Source organism: Cuculus canorus, chromosome 2 (assembly GCF_017976375.1).
Source record: "Cuculus canorus isolate bCucCan1 chromosome 2, bCucCan1.pri, whole genome shotgun sequence".
NCBI lineage: Eukaryota > Metazoa > Chordata > Aves > Cuculiformes > Cuculidae > Cuculus > Cuculus canorus.
This window is the reverse complement of record NC_071402.1, coordinates 26,289,443-26,313,852: the sequence shown is the minus strand read 5'-3', so window position 1 is coordinate 26,313,852 and position 24,410 is coordinate 26,289,443. Positions and strand designations below refer to the sequence as shown.

General features: G+C 37.9%; 1 protein-coding gene across 4 annotated transcripts; it reads left to right on the top strand.

The window, feature by feature from the left end:
* The first annotated feature begins 6,200 nt into the window (after positions 1-6,200).
* Positions 6,201-22,579, top strand: CIBAR1 (CBY1 interacting BAR domain containing 1). Of its 4 annotated transcripts, none has more exons than XM_054058273.1 (8): positions 6,201-6,325; positions 8,263-8,497; positions 10,088-10,156; positions 12,662-12,763; positions 14,884-14,988; positions 15,980-16,093; positions 16,995-17,114; positions 21,046-22,209. In XM_054058273.1, the coding sequence occupies exons 1-8, from the start codon at positions 6,294-6,296 to the stop codon at positions 21,175-21,177; spliced, it is 909 nt and encodes a 302-aa protein (XP_053914248.1). In that variant the 5' UTR covers positions 6,201-6,293; the 3' UTR covers positions 21,178-22,209. The 4 variants fall into 4 exon arrangements, with proteins under 4 accessions (XP_053914248.1, XP_053914249.1, XP_053914250.1 ...); XM_054058274.1 differs by having other exon boundaries at positions 21,049-22,195; XM_054058275.1 differs by lacking the exon at positions 15,980-16,093 and having other exon boundaries at positions 21,046-22,579.
* Positions 22,580-24,410: the final 1,831 nt, after the last annotated feature.

Sequence of the window (24,410 nt, the reverse complement as noted above, 5' to 3'; positions counted from 1 at the left end):
TTCTAGGTGCATCTGAGTATAACATTATTTGGATATATCTACATTCCCAAATGGCATAGGGCCATGAAACACAACCGAGTAATGCTTAAGTATTTTATCACTCCCCTACTCCTGGCAGTTCTAAGTTGTTCTTTTTCAGACAAAGTACATGCACAGTGCTGGGAACAATTTACTCCAGGGAATGATCACAGAAGTCAGTGTGGATGAAACTGTACCAAGGACTGCTTCATCCACTCTGCAATTAACTCCCTCCATTCTCTACCACCCTTTGAAATTAATGCAGAAAATTTTGCCCTCAAACATCTCATAAATCACATCCCAGGACTTCTACAGCCTCAGTTTCATGCTATAAAAACATTCAGGAGGGGTGTTCCACACCTTTACATTATTTCAGCCACAGTGGTACAGCAAGCGACGCAGAGGAGATATTCAGGCACACAGTACGGATACAGCCAGCCCACTCTAACAGTAGTACTGAGCTAGTAATTACAGTGTGGGCATAAGATAACTCCTGCCACTTGGTGTTGGAATCTCTGCAAAGCAGTTCCTTATAAATTGCATAAGCAATTTAGAACCATGCCTTGTCTAAAACTTTGAAGAGCAGTATAGACATCCTTCAGGAACCCTGCCTTGATTACTGGTATGAATCTGGCATAGAACAGACAAAGAAACTTCCATCATAGGTATTGCATCTGGTACATGCTGCAGATGCCTGGTCCAAACACATGAGCTCTCTCCATCCCACCAGTCTTCCAACCTCACTCACTACAGTTGTGACGGTTCTAGGAGAAATCCCTTACCTGATGAATGGGGAAATAAAGAAGTCTCTACTCTCCAATTTGCTTCTCCAGCAGCTGAAGTGACTTGCCACCTATTTTGTATTTTACTAAACATAAAATTGAAAATAATAATTCTGACTTTCTTGCTCTTGTTGACTCATATTCATTTCAATAATAAAATATGTCTGGAAAATAACTATTTGCTAATTAAAATTATGCACTATGTTAATAATAGAAATGTCTATTCAATTACTGTGTGTATTATCACAGTTATCTGAAAGCAAAAGACAGATTAGATACTGCTTCTGGCACTAGCCTGAGGGGAATGGCAAACCAGCCCAGCTTCACTGCCTGCCTTCATCAATCAGAGCCCTGGAAAGCCAAGCCAGCTGCTTCAGTGCTACTGCCACTGAAGGAAGAAGACAGTAAAGCAGAACTAGTAGCAGGCCCATTCTCCAAAACTTCTTTTTCTCATCATCTATACTCTAATTTCAAATAATTTTTTTCTTCTCACTAAGTATTCCCATGGAGAGAAGCAATGATTGTCCCCTCTGCCCTGTCTTTCCAGCAACACAAGTAGATTGGCATAGGCTCTTAATCTTCAACAATGTTCACCATGTGCCTACACAGCAAGGAACCTTGAGCAGGCTTCAGTAAAGCACTATGACAGCCTAATCTAGGATTTCTACAGTGCTACCAACAATAATCGGAGCATCATTCATTGACACTAATGAATAAGAACATTCAGAATCATCTAGACTGCAGATTTAAGAACAGATGTTTTCCAGTGCCTTCCCTGGCATGTGAATCAGTACTCACTACGTGTAACTGAGATCATGGTCTGCATCACAACAAATGTGATATCTGTCAATAGAGTATCAAACATCATTAAACAGTGTCAACACAGAATACCTTAATCTGTTAAAATTTAAGCAGTAGGTCTTAATGATAAACCATAAACAATGTGGATTAGATGGACAGGAAAACAACTCAAGGAGACACGGTACTACTACATAAACGAGAATGTGGGAGAAACTAGCCTGAAAGTGGACACAGTACAAAAAAAAAGCAGCAGTAAGACTGAGCCAAAAACTTACTTTCTGACAGATGACTCTAAGCAACAGACATCAAAAAAAACTTGTATAGCAGCATGTTCCAGATGTATTTTGCATTTCACCTTTGAACTCAGTTTACATAAAGAGAAGCACAGGAGCAGAAATACGTACCCAAAGGTAAGCAAGGAAGCAAACAAAAGAACTCCTCTTAGTTCATAAAAACTATGACACTATAAAAGCACGAGTGTTTGCACTGAACAAGATCAAAGAACCCAATGACCCAGCATCCTACCTCTGACAGTGGCCAAAGCTCTTTTAAAGAACTAAGAACACAAAATGCAAATGCATAAATCATCAAGAGGCTTCTACACTCTAATACTGACAAAATGGATGACAGAAGGTTATACCGGCCTACGGGTATTAGCCTGAGGAAACAATGTTTTACTGTTTTTCTAATTATGCTGTCAATTTTTATTTTAACAGAATAGCTCATTTTTAATCGGACTCAATGATCTTAGTGGTCTTTTCCAACCTAGTGATTCTATGATTCTATAATTAAGATATCCAGAACTTGGTATTGGAGACTTGTGCATCAGGGAAGCACAGATCTCACAAGTTACCTCTTGCTCTTGCAAAAACACAGACCAGGAGTAAGAGGTGGTCTAGTTCCTGCATTAAGTAAGGGATCTGCAGACTAAAAGAAGTGAAACAGCAAGAAGAAGAGAAATACCACAAAAGAAAACACTTGAAATTATTAAATCTCAAAGAACAATGCCCAACCCTCTATAAGGTAAATTCGTATGCTAAAATTCATGTTGTTTGACATCCAAGATCTACAGTGACTATCTGTTCATATAATAGGATTTGACAGCATAGGTGGAGATGAAAACGGAAAATTACAGGAAAAGTGTAAAGATTGTAAAAACTATTCTAAAGTTACAAAACACACTACGAAAAAATAAGCAGTCATAAACATATACATCAATTACATACATATGCTTAATCACATAAACTGTTGTGCATAGATAAACCCCTGGACCTGAATGGATCAGTTTGTAATTACTATACCATAAAGTTAACATCAGTTAAATGAAAGTGACTGAATAGTCTGTTGATATTTTACACATATATCGAGAATAAAATCATTGATGAAATGTGAAATTCCAACCAGAAAAATGGCTCTATTTTACCAGTGGTTAAATTGTTCCCTAAATATTATGGAATAAATTGTATCCAATCTGTGTGCTTGAAGCTTCCACGGACTCATGCTTACCCTGTTTTTCTTACCCTGCAATGACAGACAATTCTTCACTGCTGCTGAAAACTGCTGGAGTTTTACGCTGTTGTTCAATATGACAGTGCAGAGAATTTACTCAAGTTAATCTAAGCAGGAGGACCTTGTTGCTTATACCCTGGAGGAATATTGGAAAACACTGAAAATTGGGTATTTCATAGCTTTCTTATCTTCAGAATTTGTCTTTTATAAGATGTCATCATCTTTAGTATGTTATTCTGGAAACTTACTTAGAGGTAATGAGCAGGAAATTTGGCATTACTCTCAACATCATTCTCCATAATTATTCCTAAATCATAGTACAAAAATATTTTTCCACTCCATGATTTATGCAGCTTGTGCTCTTGTGCACTCTTTGATGACTCAAAATTTCAACAGGCCCTCATGACATTATTTTCAACTTTTTATGTGCAGCTGGAGCTGGTGGGCCAGACATTCCAGGACTATCTGCAGCATCATATTAAGAACTACTAAGTCAAGTCACATGCAAAATCAGCATACACAAACTAAGTTTTTTGATGTCTATGCCAAGTCCTATGCTTCAGGACTGAAGTAGATTTAGTTTGCAATAGCTGAAGATGAGCTGTCATTCCTCTTTTGTGTCTTGTTCTAGTGACAACTACGTCTTTGATTTAATCACAAGTAATTTTTCCTTATTTTTAAAGTCTTTTACCCTCTCAGTAGGAGTCAGTATCTGTTCCTCACTGGCCTGTAATTTGAAGCAAGTAACTTTGTACTTCTTACAATGTTTTAATACCACCTCATACAACACCATTCTCTTGTTTATTAAGAATTTATGGGTATTCTGATACTTGCTTTGCTTGACCTTTCCTGAGTGATTGTCTAAACATGCTTTAATTGGCAGAATAACCGTTTTCAAATTTCAGAATTCTTAGCAATACATAAATGGTTAGAATCTGTGAGTTAGAGGTCCTGCTGGAGTAGAAGGCCTTGTGAAGAGACAAGATCTCTGCAGGAGACCCAGAGATTATCCGAAGAAGATGTCAAGAGCAATGACTGTAAATTATGCCCTTAAGAGCAGGACGCTATGTGAGAACAAAAACTGGGGGGAAAAAAAGAACAAAAAACAAAACCAGGGTGAGCCTTGCTCTGATATGTCAATTCTTTGTGTATAGGATAAAGAACTTAGATTTAACTGGAGCCGGATAGAGGAATTACGACTAAAATGTAATCATAGAATCATTTGGTCAGAAAAGACCTTTGAGATCATTGAGTCCAACTATATCTGTTCACTACTGAATTATATCCCTGAACATTTCATCTACATGTCTTTTAAATACCTCCAGGGATGGTGACTCAGCTGAATCCCTGGGCAGCTTGGTCCAGTGCCTGATAATCCTTTCAGTGAAGAAATTTTTCCTGAACTTCCGCTGGTGCAACTTGAGTCCATTCCCTCTCATCCTGTCACCTGGGAGAAGAGACCAGCACCCACCTCACTACAACCTCCTTTCAGGCAGTTGTAAAGAGCAATAAGGTCTCCCTTCAGTGCCATTTTCTCGACTAAACCCCAGTTCCCTCAGGTGCTCCTCATAAGACTTGCTTTGCAGCCCCTTCACCAGCTTTGTTGCTCTCTGGACATGCTCCAGGACCTCAATACTCCTTCTTGTAGTGAGGAGCCCAAAACTGAACACAGTATTCGAGGTGTGTTCTCACCAATGCCAAGTACAGCAGGAGAATAATTTCCCTGGTCCTGCTGGCCACACTGCTCCTGATATAGACCAGGATGCCATTGGCCTTCTTGGCCAAGTCTGTAGCACTGCACGGGGTTGTTGTGTCCCAAGTACAGGACTCAGTACTTGGCCTTGTTGAACCTCATCCCGTTGGACTCAGCCTATCCATCCAGCCTGTTCAGATCCCTTTGCAGAGCCTCCCTACCCTCCAGCAGATCAACACTTCCTCCCAGCTTAGTGTCATTCGCAAACTTGTTAAGGATGCACTCAGTCCCCTCTTCCAGGTCCTTGATAGTGGGAGCAATGCCAAGTATATGGAAGATTAATTGGGACTAAGATGAAGCATGAAGCTGGTACCAAGCATATCAGAACAGACATGATTAAAAGACCAGATGCTCCAAACAAAAATCTTAAGTGTTTGAGAAAGCCAGGCTGGAAAAACCCTCCTGGGAATGAGAGTGTGGGTATGAAATGGACAAAACAAAATATCCTGTTTGTTTTCTTAGTTCCGGAACCAGCGAGCTGTGTAAGTCAGCTTGAAAGAGAAAAGCCAGTGTGCTTTCTTCATTTCACTTCTTTATGCCGCGCTGATTAAAAGAATATGCTTAGAGAAAATCGTGGGATCTGCATCTCTTTCATTGCCACAAACATAGACTCATAGTATCACAGAATCATAGAATCACTAGGTTGGAAAAGACCTCTTAGATCATCCATCCCTCTTAGTCCAACCATCCCTATCTGCCCTTAAACCATGTCCCTGAGCACCTCGTCTATCCGTCTTTTAAATACCTCCAGGGATGGCAACTCAACCACCTCCCTGGGCAGCCTCTGCCAGTCCCCCATGACCCTTTCTGCGAAAAACTTTTTCCTGATGTCCAGCATGAACCTCCCCTGGTGCAGCTTGAGGCCATTCCCCCTTGTCCTATCACTTGTCACTTGGAAGAAGAGGCCAGCTCCCTCCTCTCTACAACCTCCTTTCAGGAAGCTGAAGAATTATAGAATAGTTAGGGTTGGAAGGGAGCTTAAAGATCATCCAGTTCCAACCCCCCTGCCATGGGCAGGGACACCTCCCACTGGATCAGGCTGCCCAAGGCCCCATCCAACCTGGCCTTGAACACCTCCAGGGATGGGGCAGCCACAGCTTCCCTGGGCAACCTGTGCCAGTGCCTCACCACTCTCATAGAGAAGAAATTATCCTTTATGTCTAATCTAAATCTGCCCCTCTCCAGTTTATACCCATTTCCCCTCATCCTATCACTACAAGCCTTTGTAAACAGTCCCTCCCCAGTTTTCTTGTAGCCCCTTCAGCTACTGGAAGGTTGCCCTCCTATGGGATACCGCACAGGACCGCCCCCAGCCCCGAGCGCTGGGAGCACCACTCGCGGGCTTGGGGCCGGGCGTGGGCGGGGCGTGTCCATGGTAACGGGGAGCGCGCGGAGCGCCGCTCTCCCTCTCTCCCTGCGGCGCGGCGGCCATGATGCTACTGGCGCGCGGCCTGGACGCCAGGTAAGGGCCGGGGGCGGGGGGGGCGGCCGGCCGGCGGGAGCCGCTCAGGGGCTCGCGGCGCTCGGCGGGCGGCGGGGAGGCCCGGGGGGTGGCCGGGGGCGCTGCGGGCCCGGCCCCTCGCGGGGGAAGCCGCCCTTCCCCTGTTCAGGCAGAGGCCGCGGAACTTTTCATAGAATCATGGAATCACAGGTTGGAAAAGGTCTCTTGGATCTTCGAGTCCAACCATTGCTTTCTGCCGGTAAACCATGTCCCTGAGCACCTCGTCTGCAGCAAAGGAAAGATGTACCTTTTACTGAAGACTTTATCAGGTAGTATGAATTCTGGAAAACAACTTTATTAATACTTAATGAGGCTCTTGCTTTCCCACTCCCTCGGTGAAACCTTTCCTATTCAAATAGGACTGTTTACAAAGGCTTGTGGGGATAGGACGAGGGGCAGTGGCTATAAACTGGAGGAGACTAGACATGGGAGGAATTTCTTCACAATGGAAGTGGTGAGGCGCTGGCACAGGTTGCCGAATGAGGTTGTGGATGCCCCATCCCTGGAGGTGTTCAAGGCCAGGTTGGATGGGGCCTTGGGCAGCCTGATCTAATGGGAGGAGTCCCTGTCCATCGCAGGGGGGTGGGAACTAGATAATCTTTAAGGCTTCTTGCAATCCTAACTATTCTGTGATTCTGTGAAATAGTTCTGTGCCTAAGCATGTCGTGGAGGAATGAACAACTTGCTTGGAATTTGTTTTCTTCTTTGAATAAAATCTCTTTTTAATAGTCTTGCTGTGAAGCAACACAGTTGTGGTTTTGCCAGTAGCAGAACTTCGGCCTGAAATATTTTTCCTCAAGAGTTCCAGAAGAAAGATGTTCTTTGTTTGAATTGACTGCATTGTTCTTTAGCTCCAAAGTATTCAGTTTCTTCAATTTTTTTCTGATCTTAAGGCACTGTGATATTGAATTAATGAGTAAATATGGGTCAGCATTTGCTGTTGAGATAGCTTAAGGATATGAAGGAAGTTTTTGTTTCTGTCTCTCCCCAAGACAGTGGCACAAGTGCATTCTCTTGCTGAGAACTGCAGCACTTCCCAATGAATCACTTCATGTAGACCATGGAGACTTCTTAGGGCCCAGTATCTGACTGTTACTGTTAGCTAACTTGCCCTGTAGTTGATTCAGTCACATCAACAACTGCCACAAATTCACTGACACTGACTTGGTTTGATAGTATTACTGGAACATAACTAAAGCAAGAGTATAAGTGATGTAGGAATAGGAAAACAAAATATTTGAAATATATTAATTAAAAATTCACAATGACTTATTAATGAAACATACAGACATTTTGTTAAAATAGGTAATTAATATAATTTAAAAGAAAATTATTGGTTGTTATGATCATTGCCCTTTCTCTGTTTTTAGAGTTTTCACCTCTGCTTAAAACCAGTTACTTTTCTTTCATTCTCAGGAATATTTATTCTCTGTAGTGCTGACCTGAAGCAGTTTGATACCTGTTCACAATTTAAAGAACTCTGACCATTGACTCTTCAGTTTAGATTGCAGGCTCTTCCAGGAAGCTGGATGACCCGGTCTAGTATGAGACCTGCAGGTGTTACCACTATGTTAATAGTTCATACCAACAGTAATAGTGAGCTCTTGCTTAGCCACAGGAGAAAGATTTCCAAGCTGATTTTTGTGCTTTGAGTTTTCCTCTGTTGTATCATTAAGTATAAATCCTGCTTTTTTTGTTGGTTGTTTGTTATTCATTCATAAATTAAGCACATTTACATCAGACATCTTTTTAAGAAAAGATTTTTTTTTTTTGCACTGAAATGAGATGTTCAAATTGTGTATAAATTATTAGTAGTACAATTACATAGTTTTTCTTCTGTATGTGTTGCAAACATTTATTCCCTTCTTATTTTTCATTTGTTTTTCTTTGGTATCCAGGGACAATCAGACAAGACAAATACAAGATGCTGTTTCAAATGTGGAAAAGCATTTTGGTGAATTGTGCCAAATATTTGCTGGATACGTACGTAAAACTGCCAGACTACGAGACAAAGCAGATCTTCTAGTAAATGAAATATATGCATATGCAGCCACAGAGACACCAAACTTAAAAGTTGGACTGAAAAACTTTGCAGATGAATTTTCCAGACTTCAGGATTATCGCCAGGCAGAGGTACAAAATTAAAGCTGTACATGTTGTGTTTGCCATCTGAACTTTTCAGTTACTTATCTGTGATTTAAAGGGAAAAGAATCATGCTCTAATCACAAGAGAAACATAGGAGAAAACACTTTTAAATATAGTGGTGGCAAAGCAGGGTAGGCTGTCAAAGCATTCATCATTTACTCTGCTAATAACTTTAGTGAAAACTGCCTATGATTAGTCCTGTTGAAGTCAGTGAAACCACAGAATGTGAGACAAAGCAAGTCTTTTATTGGTCTTAGAATATGATTTATGGTTAATAAAGTTCTTCTAGTTTTGTGAGTTGTGTAGCAGCAGCTGAAGTAAAATCGTAGAATAGTTAGGGTTGGAAGGGAGCTTAAAGATCATCCAGTTCCAACCCCCGTGCCATGGGCAGGGACACCTCCCACTAGATCATGCTGCCCAAGGCCCCATCCAACCTGGCCTTGAACACCTCCAGGGATGGTCCTGCCCCTTGTCCTATCACTACAAGCCTTTAGAATCATAGAATCACTAGGTTGGAAGGGACCCACTGGGTCATTGAGTCCAACCATTTATAAACAGTCCCTCTCCAGCTTTCTTGTAGGCCTCCTACAGGTGCTGGGAGGTTGCTATAAGATGGCCAGCAGGTTGAGACCAGCACATTGAGGGAGGTGATTCAGCCCCTCTATTCCTCTCTTGTGAGACCTCCCCTGGAGTATTTTATCCATTTTATCCTGGTGGTAGTTTAAGTGAAATTATTTGACAGTACACTGATAGGGTACAGTAAAGGAGAAATGTTTGCTCAGCTGGCATAAATTTTGGCTGACTGGTAACTGTGAGTTTAGAAAGGAGTGTAATATCTCTCCATTCCTAATAGAGGTATACGCCTTGTCCTAATGTGGACATCATAGCGATGGGTCAGATGACTCCCTGGTCCAAAATCATCAGCAGCTTATGCTGGGGCCACTCGGGCAGCCCTGTCAGTTTGGACAAGCGGACAGGGCATATTGTATTGCCTATCTGACTACATGTAGGTATTTTTCTAACTAGAAGAAATGAAGTAAAAATTCAGATGCATCTGTGAGAGCATTCATGCATTTTACACAACTTGTTGGTATTTTTAATATTTTTAGTACCTACAATCCTGTTCCTATTATTTTTAAGAACAGAAGTGTTACATTTTATACAGTATGCTTGATAGGAAAGACGGCTTAGTCCATAATCTATCAACAAGTGTAGAGCAAATATATGTTGATATTGAAATTTAGATTGAAAGCTACCAATCTCCCAAGATGCAGCGTTCGATGTATTTAGTATTTGGCTGTTAGAATCTCCATGTTTTCTTTATCCTGATACATTGCTAAGAAAAAAAAATTAATTCCACTAGAAATAATCTTGAACTCCTCAAAATACAAATTATTTACTAATAAATTTAATTTATGCTGGTTTTTGCAATATTTTTAAAACTTCTATCCCACTATATTTTCAGCATAAACGGATTAATTTTCTAATAAGGTGAGTCACTAGTAAATGAGGTGTTTCCTGTTTTTTCACACCATAGAAGTGGATGATTTTAGTGAGCTTGTGATTTCTTTTTGTAGGTTGACAGGCTTGAAGCTAAGGTTGTTGAACCTCTGAAAACTTACGGGACCATAGTGAAACTTAAAAGGGTAGGTTAAACGTCTGTTTTCTCACAAGGTACATTTTGGTCTTCTGGCCACTCAGTTGAAAGCTTCTACTTTACAGGGAGGAGTGGCTCTGATTTTTCATATTGCAATAATCGCTCTAACTAAACTGTGTAGTAATACATCTGTATTGAAGCTGTATGTATGTTGGAGGACAAAACTTTGATGTGAAGTCAAGTATATTCAGACTTTTGGAGCACAAGCAAGTGCTAACCAAAAGGCATTGTGGATAGTGTGAAACATCTTGGATAGTGCAAATCCAGGACATTTTTCTTTATAAATAATGCCATTATGATTATTACTATTATTAGTTCCAAAAGGTGAATTACATGTAATGCTCTTGGCTCTTAGTTCTCTCAATGCTGCCTTTAACAGCTTTCTAAACTCTACATTGAAGTTCATAATGTAGAAGACTTTTTTGAAACTGAAAAATAGGTAGTGGCCTGCATGCCTCTCTGTTCTGCAAAATCATCAGGATGACCTAAAGATACACAAAAACCTGAGGTCTCTTTGTTCACTATATTCTGGAAACAGTGTATGTAGGGGCTTGAAATATTCCCACAATGTATCTGTAATTTGTTTTCTCCATGAGGGAGAAAAGCTTAAGCTTAAGCAAGTAAATTTTAATTAGCAGATATTAGTTTATAGGGTAAAATTAGTTCTTCCTAATTCTTGTATATTACATAGAGGATACTTTCATCGTGTGAACTCAAATCTGTAATGGGTGTATAGGTCTGTATCACACTCTATATAAATCAAAAGGTAAAATGATGATTATTTGATGGTATCTTATATACAAAAATCTTGCAGTGTGTTAACTGTGGTTAATTTGAGTACATTTGTGGCATCTCAAACTACCATTTTTCATATGGTTTTGTTCTTGTATCTTTTCAATACGGTGAAGAACAGGAGTACAGTGTTTGGAACTTACTGCACAGCTATCTCGGTTGTTAGAGAAACGACCACGAAGAAAATGCATTCTGCACTTCAGCAGTACTATGTGTGGTAGTCCTTAGCAGAGTTTTAGGCTGTAGAGCCTGTATCCTAGAATTTGGTGTTTTAATAGTTGTTCTGAAACCTGGTTTGTGAGCCTGAGTCTATTCTATAGGATATAAAAGTTGAAGGTGGAAGACAAGTTTTGTGTGTTTGTAGCAATAGAATTTCTGAAGAGACGCACCGAACACTGCAGCAGTGCTTTGGTCTTCCAAAGCATTGAAGCTGTGTAATGTCCTCAGTAAATGCTGAGGACAGAAACAACTGAAGCCACATGATTCCTTGCAACAGTGAATGGTGTTTCCTGTTGTCCTTACCATTCGGAATGCCAGAAATTATTACATAATGTTTATCTTGGCTAAAGTGAGGAGTACAAGAGCATTCCTAAACTGCAGATGCGATTAGCAATTTTATCATTATAACTTTGAACTGAGAGACTTCACTAAAGTTGTAGGCCTTTAAATTATTATTTCCACCCTGACTCCTGCCCATTACCATAACCCTTGGATAAAACTTCAACTGGCTGGTCTTCAGTTACCCTCTTTAGGGACCAGGACATTTTAGTGAAAGAGGAAGTTTTGTCTGAAAGACTGCTTTACCTATAACTACATTAGCTGATTACATAAAACAGGAAGGGTGTGTCATTATCACACTTGTTATAATGGGGATGTTCTCACTGCTACTTGGGTAGGATTGGATCTGCTCCAGGGTCTATATAGTCTTGTGTTGTGTCTGAAAAAAACTATTGCTGTTTCTGTCAGGTAAGACATCAATGTCCTACGATGCTGAATGCTTTAAAAAGGTCCAAGCCAATCAGAATAGAGTTGTCGTTTAACTGCTAATGCACTAAAATTGTTTAATTCACATATCCTGGTTTGCTATGCCGACTACCTCTCTGGGGCAGGACTTGGCAGTTTCAGTGGAAGCTAGTATAATACTCTTACTCGCTGCACAGATAAATAATGCAGCTTGAACCCTTTCAACCATGGATTTTCAATGACAACTTAAGCTCTGTGTAGCAGTTCTGTGTTCTTCATAACCTCTGACTGGTACTGTCTGCTGCCTGCTTTGTTTATTTTTTACTGTTTATTTGATGCCACTTTTTAGTTCAAATTCCACCTTTACTCCATTGCCAAGTCCAGAACAAACCTGTCTTCTTACTGCTTTGGGGATCTCAGATTTTGATCGTCTAGTGTGCTTTTCATGAAAAGCTGTAAATATCTTTTTCTTTTTTTCCCCACACATTTTAAATTATAGTGTGTGCTGGAGTCTTGGGCAAGATGCTGAACTGTCTTGGTCCCCGCTGACTTCTCTTTCAGGGGATCATTAACCGGATAAGATCAGTAAAGTGTGGTTTTCTTTAAAGCAAAGTTATGTTTGTGTTTTCTAGGCAATGTGCATATGAAGAAAAGTGTGTTTTGTATTATCCTAAATCTATGGATAATTTCTAAATTGAAATGATCCATTTCAAACATGTCAAAAACATTTTATTTCCAGGATGATCTTAAAGCAACTTTAACAGCAAAGAACCGAGAAGCCAAGCAATTATCTCAACTGGAAAAGACACGCCAGCGGAATCCATCAGATCGACACATTATTGTATCCTGTATTTATAGCAGCTATAAGAAATATTTTTAGAATTTGTCAGGAATTAAACTCCTGTGTTTAGAAAGTAATAAGAGAAGAATGTTCTTTAGGGGGATTGTTTCCTCCCTTGATGTTGAATCTTTTTTTAAGCTTTGTGGTAAGTTACAGCTTATAATAGCTGCTTTGTTACTCCCTTTTTGACTGAAAAGAAACTATGAAATATTCGGAACGTTTATGCCAGAGAGGTAGGAATAGGTTGCATTTCAGAATTCAGAGGTTTTTGAAAATCAGACAACTTCTTTTACTTCTTATTTGTAGGATTTTATCAACATTATTTCAGGAATTTGTATCTTTCTAGCTATCGGGGCATGGGGACTGTAGAAAGAGCAAAAATTATTGTGATGGTCAAATGCCATCTAGGAGAATTACATTTCATTTTTGTCTCTCCCAAAGAATTCCTATTAAATATTATTCAAATCTGTTAAATCAAGTGATGATTAATTAGAGTTTCTCTCATAATAAAGACACACAGATGTCTGTAGAGTTAGAACTTGAGCTGTGGCGCAGAGTTCTCTTCCGTTAGAATTAAGGGAGTAAATGATAACAGTAAACTGTTCTTCTCAAAGGGAGACTGATCCCATTTTTCTCCCTCTTGTGCTAATTCCCAGTTGATGTCGTGAGTATATGACTGGCATGTCACTTTTCTTGTCTCTGTGGCTTAGCTTCTTGTAACACCTTTGTTTTCTGTACTTAACATTTTGCTTGACAAGTTATTAAATCTCAGTATAGTCTGGTTTTGCATATGGCTAAAGTTAACAGATGCTGTGTATTTGCATTTTAAAGTGATCAGCACAACATGCAAAAAAAAGTCTTTTGAGAATGAGTGCAGGTCAGCTTTTAGGCCTGTGAAAGGCTTCACCATGTTTGCTGATGATGCCATAGCTGTTACGCTCTGATAGTGCTTCAGTTATTCTTGAGTAACTGTGATGTTTCAGCAGGTAGCAAACTGGCTGCAGGTAGCAAAGGATATGTACTCCCAGATCTCAAGTTTGTCGGATTTCTTTTTTTTTTTTAAGTAGATAGATAAATAAATAAATAACCAAACCCTCAGTCCAAGACAAAACAGCTATCCTGAAATATTTTTACATGGATACTTGAATTCTAGCAAAGCTGCAAGAAACTGTATGTCTTGGAGCCAGAAGCTTCAGACAACATAATAATAGCACCTACCAAGAAGTTTTGAAATATCTGAGTTAAAAACTTAACACTATATTAAAAGTAGAAAAAAAAACAGGATTCCTTTATGAATCATGATTGTTATTTTGCCATTTTTTTCCTTTACTAATGTTTCCAGTCACAGGTGAGTGTTTCAGAAGAGAAAATATCTAACTGCTGTTGTGAAAACTACACAGGTTTTGCAAGTTTAAACATTTCACTTTACAGTAAACAAAATTCCTTTCTCAAAGCATCTGTGCACAAAATCTGGCCAGTCTATTTAAGATGGATAGGGAAAATATATTTGATTATAACAGAAATAACATACTGTATTTGCATGTGTAATGGCTGCTTATGCATTGCAGCTGCCTTAATTTATGGAGAGTGATGGATTGTAATAATTGAGAATGCACAAAATGTCTTTTCTTACTTGTTTCCCCCCTATATTTTGGGCAAAATCAAGAAAGACAAATGAACCTATGACCTTATGTACTACTAAAGACCATTACCACGTTATTTTTCCCCATAATGGTAGAATTGTTTCTATGACTTTAAATCTTTTTTGTAAAAAGGACTGTTTAAAATTGATAATCCTGTAATATAAGGTTACCAGATTTCAAACAAACTAAACAAGCGACAGAGCATGCCTTATGCATTAGGTTTCTGCACAAATATAATACTAAAAACCACATTGGAGGAAGTAGCTCCTCTCCAAGTTGCAGCATTGTAGAAACAGGAAGAATCCTGCATTTTGATCATAGTATACAATTACTTCATCTATATACTATTTCCAAATTCCCGAATGGAATAGATTCTTGATGATACTCACTGACAGAGCCTGCAAGTAAATACTGTCTTGGCTACTCTATGATGTCTGACCAATAATGTATGCAAAATACATTGTGTGACTTCACTAGGCTGAAAGTGAACTGCAGAGAGCTTCGCTGGATGCAACTCGAACAACTCGGCAATTAGAGGAAACCATTGATAATTTTGAGAAACAGAAAATAAAGGACATAAAGGTAAGTGTGCTTATGTTTCAGTATCTGACATGACCTTCATCTTGCATAAAAAAATTGCTATATTTACTTTTTGTAAGATTAGCAATGCTTAGTATTAACTTAAGCATACATAAATATAAATCTTGTGGTATTCACGAATATTTCATAATCTAAATTTAATGAGCTTTGCAGTTAAAAATCAGTTCATTATTCTGAACAGTTGACTGAATTCAGAATTCTCCTGTATCAGACTGTTTAGCATCTGCACCTTCCAGCAGCTGCAGTACTTTGCTTCACTGGTAGCTGCATTTGTTAGTGGAATGATATATGTGGACATCATTTATCAAATTAACAGAAATAGTGAAAAGTAAATTATGTATTTATCCATCCTAAAATTTGTATGGATTACTGCACTTAAAAGTTTTACTGATGCAGAAAGCACCAAATAATTAGTGACTGCAAGTAATCAAAGCTTTAATTTCTCTCTTAATGTCAAACACTAAGTGACTTAAGTCCTAAATACTATACTGACTGAAAAACATTTAAGTGATCTCAAATTTAATTATAAAATTACTGAAGCAAGATACTTTTTTACTGGGGAGAATAAAAGCTGGATTAAATAGGAAAGAATGAAAGCTGGCTGAAAAACCCAACCAAACCAACCACTACTTGATGTTAGAGTAGTATGAAAAAGATGGCAAGTTCTGGAGATGTCTCCATTACATGTTTTTTTTTTTAATACATATAGAATCTTTTAGTATATAAAATGTGTAATTATCTGTAAATTATAGGTATGTGTAGAATGTAAAGAGTTTATACCTAACCTGTTAAAAAGACCACTGTCAATAAAACAAAAATTCACTGGCATCTTGTGAATATATATCAAGGAATATAAGTGAGTTTTCAGCATTCAGAAAACAGAAATTCAGTACAGAATTCAGTAATTTCTTGTATTTGAAGTAGAAATGTGCTTTCCTGCATTAAGAAAACCTTTGTTTTCATTTGCTTTTAGAACATATTCTCAGAATTTATAAATATTGAAATGTTATTCCATAGCAAAGCTTTAGAGATATATACTGCTGCCTACCAAAATATCCAAAACATTGATGAAAATGAAGATTTAGAGGTAAGAGTGATTAAGATTTGCTTGTCAGTTTACTTACTACATAAAAACAGTTTTCACACTTTGGGGCAAAGTATATCCCAGGCAGAAAATGCAACACGTTTCAGGGTCACAGAACAAACTTCTTACGTCTACCAAGCCCTTTCTTGCACTTCTCCAGCAAAGACATGTAGGTTTGTAAATTCAGAGATTTGAAAAACAGAGAACTGTGGTGGCAACCTAATCTTTACCACAAAATACAGATAAGAGACTTCTGAATTAACTGCTGCTCCAGCCTCAGCTAATCATAGTTTTTAAAGAACGCCTTTGTAGTGAGCCTTGCTATAGATGCACAGTAAGAGAAAAATCTTACACTGCTCAGATAAGACATTCTAAAGACTAATTACTTAATTCTCCCTCTTCTTTCTATTCTGAGTTTTGTTTGCTTGTTTGCATCTTCCAGCCATTGCTTTTTATTAAGCCGTTCTAGAATGAAGAGATGTTTGTCATCAATTTGGGTTTTTTTGTGGCAATTACAGCTTCCTTTCAAGTCACCTGTTCTGTTCTCTTTGAGCTATAGTCTCTCTTTCCCAAGACATGTTTTTCAGTCTTTTATTCGTTCTTGCAGTTGTTCTGGATGTTTGGCCTTTAAACTTAACTATCATTGAAAACGTATGTTGTGTGTGTGAGTATGTGTTCACCTTGTCAAGAAAGTTGAATCATTTTCAGAGGGTTTTTTTTCTTGAGCAAGTATGTTGTTTCAGCTTAAAAATGATCAATCCAAACTACGGTTGCTCCATATCTCTAGAGCAGGATTAATTGTCCAGTGCTGCATTTTTGTTATTTTCAGTCTTCGTGATTATTAGCTTGCAAGCTGTATCATGGCCCCCAAACCACAGCTTTTTTTTTTTTTTCATTTGAACAGGTTTTTCGGAGCTCACTTTATTCACCAGACTATCAATCTCGCTTAGACATAGTTCGTGCAAATTCAAAGTCCCCCCTGCAAAGAACTGGCTCCTTAAAATCTTCATTGAGGACATTACAGGTAAGAAAACAACTTTAATGCTAGATCACTGTATTAAAAGAATGTCTTAAGTAGAGCTTTAGCTAATGTACATGTACGTGTATCAACTATCTTTACCTACTTCAGGACAGCTACAAGTGTAAAGAAATTTCCAAGGGCATAAGGATCATAAGCTTTTAATAATGCAGCTTTTAAACATAATTTTTATTTGAGGAAAAAACCAAAATCAGCTTTTAGAGCTTCATTACTTATTTTTGAAAAATGCCATTTCCAGTGATACTGTTGCTTTCAGCAACGAACTGTGGCATCTGGCAGAGAAAAGATCTAGGAGCTTGTTGGAAAGAGAAGCAACATTCTGTAATAACAGCTGCATATTCTTAGTCTCATTATCCAGATCCCAGAGTGTGGATTCTCTACCAGATCTTATCTCAGAATAGTGATGGCACCTAGCAGCAGAGCAAACCCATGACCAACAGACCTTTCCCTTTGAACTCTGAAAATTCAGAGCAGGTGAAGAAAAGGAGGATGATAAAAATAAGTGAAACGGATTGAGAAAGTATCACTGCTTTTGAACCAGCTATCTTGCAAAAAATCTTTGACCCTTGTTTGCACCAGTAAACTTGCAGACATTGAAAATGGCTGAATTATTTTTTCTTTAATGCAGCTTTAATGCCGTAACTAAGACGATTCTTGTCAGTGTCTCAGTTAAAGACAAAGATAGCCAAATTCAAAATGTATGCAACCCGCTTTTCTTCTTTGGCTAAAATTACTCATTGATATTGTAATACTAGAAAGTTTTCCTGACTTCACACACATGATTACCTGTTCTCTGTTCTGAACACAGAAAGGCTCAATTACTACAGTTGAGTTATTCTATTGTTATGAGTCAGTCCATCTTCAAAGATAAAAGAAGCCAATGATGCAGTGCATGACGGCCAGTCTTGACTTTAAATTTGACTTTTTGCCTGTCCTTCTATCAAACAAGCAAATTTCATGTTCAGGGTACTTCAGAAAACGTTTACCCATTCATTTTTTTGAAGACCAAAGGAAGTAAAAAAAACTGTGGTCATCTTCCTTGAGAACTTCCTGCAGTGCTGTATAACTGCATGAAGAGTATAGAAGCATCTGTAATTACTTTGCAATGCCACAGATATAGCTAAGTTTTTTACTTTTTTTTTTTTTTAAAAAAAAAAAAGCAAAACACAGTACACTCAAAAGTGAATGTACATACACTGATTTCTCTCAGAGATGGTATGGAACTCCATTTCAACTAACTTGCAAGTTTACCTTATTTTCTCCTAGACCTTTCTTTTAGCTCTAACTTCAGATGTTACTGTTCTCATAACCTCTTACTTTTTTTTTTCTTCACAAAATGCTACCCTCATTTAAAGGTCTGGTGCCTTAACACAAGAATCTAAAAATGCACTGTCACTTACTCCTGGAGTCAGTATTCTGGAAGGAGTACTGAATGCTAGATTATCAAAAGCTGGAATTTCCAAATACCAGTGACATTTTTGTGTCCATCTTAATGCTTTTGTTCCTCGACTCTTTCCCCCATTGACGTTCATAGTTATTTTCAACTTGCACTGGAACTAGCTGAAGCAATTGGGATGCTAGTTCCTCCATCCTACCTGCCACTTCAGTTAGCAGACGGTACTATAAAACTGCAAGGAAGGGAGCAATGGGCCACCCAGTTAGAAAGAATTAACGTCCCAAGCAGCAGTGACAGTACAACAATAAGATGTAAGATGTGCATTTTTTCATTTTTATGCACTTAATATGATCAGGAGAGAGCACCAGAAAAGCTGTTTTTCATAGGATGGCTCCCCATTACGAGAAAATCTCTTCAGGGGTTCAGGGCTTTTTCTTTTTTTTAACGTAACTATTGCAGATAGTTAGTTTTACACAAGCAAATCCCTTTATTTTGCCCTTGGCAATTTATCTTCAGCATTTCATTGTACTTATTCAGGTTGGTATGCTGTATTTTAGACAGAATTGTAGTGGAAGAGAATGACCTTTTCCAGATATTCTAAATCACATTTAACTAGTTTTAGTTACATTAATACAGCAAACTGTTTTGCATCTGCTCTCTAAGACAGCGAAGTATCATTTTAAACATCATTGAAAAGGTCTGCATCCCAGTGTTCCAACACTGCCTGCTGTGTACAGCACAAGGAGAGAATTGCCATGCTTTCTGTAGAAACACATGCAGTGAAACATGCAAATTAACAACTTAAACAAGGACAGTCATTACGTACATGCAAGCTTAGAGAATTCATTTTCACATAAAATTGTTTATGATGAACACAAATTATCAGATTCCATTAATTTTTTTACATTTTTTTTGTATTCAGTAATCAAACTTTCAAGTACTAGTGTGTTCTAGCTTTATGGCAAACTGCCTAATTTCCTTTCTCACTTTCCTTACTCTGATCCAGCTTGGTTCTTAGGTTAGTCTTCTTACCACCACCAGTAATAATATTTCATTTACTGTTTAGTTAGTTAATATAGTGTGGTCAAGGGTACCTGAGTAGTGAACAGAAAAAAAAGACTTAAAGGCAAAAAGCACATCTTATTTCAAGAAAGGGGAAGCTTTTATTCAGAAATATGACTAAAGTTCTGATTAAGAATTTCAGATGCTCTTACTAGGAAAAAAACTGGAAAATTTGTCTATTGATTGAATTGAAGCTACCTTAACGGGCTCAATCTGCAGCACTCCTTCATCTCCAATTGCAAATCAGTGTCATTGTCTTTTTCTTCTTCCACAGAATGCATGATTGCTGTTTTAGACTCAAGTTAACCCAGCTTCACCCAACAATTAACTCCATTTTCTGTTACGTTCAGAGATTTGTAAGCAGGCATTTGCTTCAATCTAAATTATGTACTTTGTGAGCATCAACAAGCCTAAGGACTTTTCTGCTTTCACTAGTTCAATGCTTGCAGTTTGCTTTATGCACACACAAAAAAATCTGTTACGTACTTAGCTGAATGAATTGTGAAATCTCAGAAGTCAATTTAAAACCCAGCATAAAAGGCTATTTAAAAAAGAAAGGCAAGTTTTGTCATCAATGCTGAAGTTTTATTATATCACTGCATGGAAGGAAACTTAGAAAATATAACCAAAATTAGTGCTGCAGATGCCCTTAAGAGAACTGCTAAACCTAAAATCATTTTTTCAAAAGCAACCCAGATGATTTGTGGAATGATCTTTGAGTTTCATATTCCTTTTCTCACGAGGAAAGAAAAAAATATATACGTTCTACTTTAAATTGTAAATGTTGCATCCTCTGTGAAGATACACAGTATCTTCAGCAGGAATTAGATTGAACCCTCATAGAAGAATTATAGATGGCAGAATCTGTCAGCTGAGATGAAAGCTTGGCAGCTCACACTTTTTAACATTTGATGAACCAAAAGAGGATGACAGTTTCATTCTGAAGGGCAAGTGTTGCCAGGCAGGGAAAGAAGTTCACATGTGAATCAAGACTCTAGTAGTACACTTTGTCCGATTTATTCTCAATAACTTCTTAGAGCAGCATAATCTTGAGTCTTTCATTTAACTGAGGAGATTTGATGTCTTCAAGGTAAGATCATGCCTTAATACTCTTCTTCAGCCTGCTGTCTCAATAGCCAATCCAGAAAAAAGCAGATTTGCATCCTGTTGATTTTCAATATTAATACAATCAATGCATCGTTTTCCCTATCCTATAATGGTTTTTAGGACTGTGGGGATTTTTTTAGCTTTTAAAGATCACTACTGTATTCATATTCTTCACCATGTATCTTTCTGTTGGCATTGTCCATGTTACTAGGAGTTGGAAAGGTTAAGGGATAAACAACTTCCCGGCTTCCCCTAAATGAAAAACCTGTAAGTACTTAGACTGGAAGTGCTAACAGAATTTCTTTCAGGAGAACAAACACTTGATTTACTTTTGTTGGGTGTTTGTTTCAGCAGATTTCCAGCAGTATGCAAAGAAAAGACAACGAAGAAGAGGAGGAGGAGGAAGATGAAGATGAAGATGAGGAAGAGGAAGAAGAGGAGGAGGAGGAGGAGGGATTGCATGCTACTAAAGAAGTGAGATAAGAAAACTGTTTCAAGAGTGGTCTTTTCTTTTGTTTGGGGGGAAAAAAATATTTCCCTGTAAGTAAAGGCTTTTGTGTGTTAATCAAAAACTTCTCTGAGGCTGTATTTGTAAAATTCCAACAGGAGCAAGAAATGGCACTAGTAGCAGAGTGCCAGACAAAACCCAACAAATTTCAAATAATGGGACAAAAATCTACTGAAAATGGACAATTTCAGTAGCTAGAAAATTAACTATTTATAGACTCCTGTATGATATTTGCATAGATGTTATACTGTGGTCACATTTGCTTCAACTTACATGGTAAAGCATCCAAAAACTGCACTAGGCTTACAAGCAGTTATGAATGTAAGGGTTTGCTTGTTACTTTGCCAATGTATTACCTTATTCTCTAGCTACACACCTCTTGGATTTAGTTAGGTCCTCTAGCTCTACCTCTCAGAATTAGTTTTATACATCCTGAAGTAACTGTAGTACTCAAGAAACTGATTACAGCAACAATCCTGTTACATTTTGTTATGACTTTGGATGGCAGAAGGTGGGGTGAGGAGTACTGTCTTCTCATTCTTGTTTTCCCCAGGCTTGACTAAGATGACTTTTAATTCCCTTACACATACAGAATGTACACTCAGAAATAAGGACCTAGCTCAGTTTTTATTTTTAATGCTGCTTTGCTTTTAAATAAAAGTGCCTTCATAATAAAACTTTTTTTTATATTAGTTGACATGCTATATAGTTAAAATCTCTTGTGTTTAATCACTTAATTGTTACTAATTCCATCAAACATACAAGAAATTACACATTTTGAGTATAATTTCTTATCCTGTTTGGAGATGTTGGTTGTGCTACTCAAAAACAAACGTGCATAATTTGCTGCCAGAAATCTTCTACCATATTGTTTATCTTCAGCTTTAATACCTGCTAAAGAAGGAACGCATGTACAACTCTAAATTTAAACTTTGTAACTGGGAAAGCAATCTTAAGTTATAACCAAATATTTTTTCAGGTACAAAAATAAACCAGGAAATACATTCGTAATATCAATGCTGCCTTTGTCTACTGATGCAAAGTATGCAATGCACACTTGTTTTAACAGGTGGAAAAATGGGTTTGCCCCAAAAATTGTTATCAAAATGTGAGTGAAAATGTCACAATATAGGCTTCTGTTTTAAACCCAGAATGACGTACATCTGACATTGGACTACTGCTGACAAGGAGTAGAACACTATTTCAGTGACTAGGAGGACATTCAGTAAATCTCTGTATTGCATCATCAGAGTTACGATGATCGGCACTTTAGCATCTCAGTGAAGTCACATAGTCCATCTCCAAAACAGATCATTAACTTCATAACTATACCAGGTTTTCATATAATATACATATATGCAAATAACAATTTCTGTACTATGTCTGGAGAAAGGAATTCTGAACAGAAAAAGGAAGCTATGTTTAGATTAATGCCCACTAGAAGATTAGTAGCTAGAGTAGACATTTTTTTTTTTCCTCAGCACTTTGCATTCCTTTTTTCCTAACTCACAAAAAAATTGACTTGAAGGATTACAGAAAAATTTACAGAAAGGGAGAAATATGGTGTTGGGCAACTCTGTCCCAAGTATGTGATGTCTTAAGTTTGCATGTTGGACAGAAATTGTGTGACCTCAAAACTATAGATGAAAAAGCCACTGATTACAGTATTTTAAACCCAGAAGAATTCAGAATGTAATCACAGATTTAGGTATTACCTAAAGATACTTTTGCAAAGATTTTTCTTAGGGCGTGCTTACTGTAAGGCTGACAGCACTCCACTGCTCCTATATGGTGTTGATTACTGGCACCTAGGTGATGCAGGCTTGTATCCATTCTTGCTAAGAGTACTTTGTGACTATGCTAAACATGCTGTGGCCCATCCCTTTGGGACTAAGGTTTATGCTCTTGTGCTCCTCACATTGCCATATATCACAGCTTTCCCAAACACTTCAAGCTGTTTCTGTATGTGATCACTATCAGTAGTTTTTGATGACAGAGACCGTTCTCCTTTAAATCATGTTTGGACAATGGTAGCAAAAGCAACCTCAGAGTAAGCATAACTAAGAAAACAAGCTATATTCTGTATCAACACCACAAACCGTAGCTTTTTCTTTGTTTTTATTTTATATATGGATAGTACTTAAAAGGAAGAGCAATAATTTAAGCCATGTAATTACAGGCTGTCTCTGATGTCTTCTTTATACTGAGTACAGTGCCTCCAAACTATTAAATATCTAGTTATATAAAACACTTATTATCAGTAAATGCTGTTACCACAACTCCCGCCTGTACTACCTATTCAGGCAGAATCAGAATATAATCCCTGTATTAGACATTTGTGTCCCAGATGGGAGGGAGGAACCCCAAAACACCAACCAAAGCTACTAGCAAGATCACATTTATAAACTGAGAATCAACTGTCCTGTTAACCTTATTATTTAACTCGCGTACTAGCATCCTTTCCTCATTTCCCTCTCCTTCAGATCATCTATACATACTTCAAAGTACAATGTTTGTCTTTATAGACCTTCTAAAATAACCACTTTTTTGGCCTATCAGTCAGATATTTCATAGTGACGTATGGTAGTCATAAACTAATCCAACTTTAAATTAAAAACAAATTAGCTATAGGGCAAACAAACAAAAACCACTTTTAAATACCTTAAATATGACCTCTGCCATGATAACCTTTGTGACTTTTTGCATTCACTGAGGGTTGGGGGGCACAAATTTGCCATTCCAAAAATTAATAGCACCTTATTATCAATTACTTAGGCCATGAGAACAGATAATGCTTTATGGATTAACCAGCACTTAAACACCAAAATACCTACTAAATTCCCATATCCTTCCAACCTCCATATCCTTTTTTTTTTTCTACAAGAATTCAAGTGCATGTACCACCACTACTCTAGAAGCAACGTAAATTTTCGGTGTTTGTTTGACATCTCTTGTTGCGTAGTAGCTAGAAGAACTTTAAAACTAACAAATCTAAAGCTGATTAGCTGGAAAAGTTACTTGCATTCAAATTTACAAAGCAGCTGATAATACAGAGACAAGATTTAATAGTAAAGGTGATGTTAGCTTACAAAAATAATCATGTTGAATTTTCCAAGCACTATCAGGTCAGGCAAGTTTATTTTGAGGATTCTCGTAACACATCTTTATTTTCCCTGCAAGTCTCCTGGCTCCTTGATCTCTTTATAGC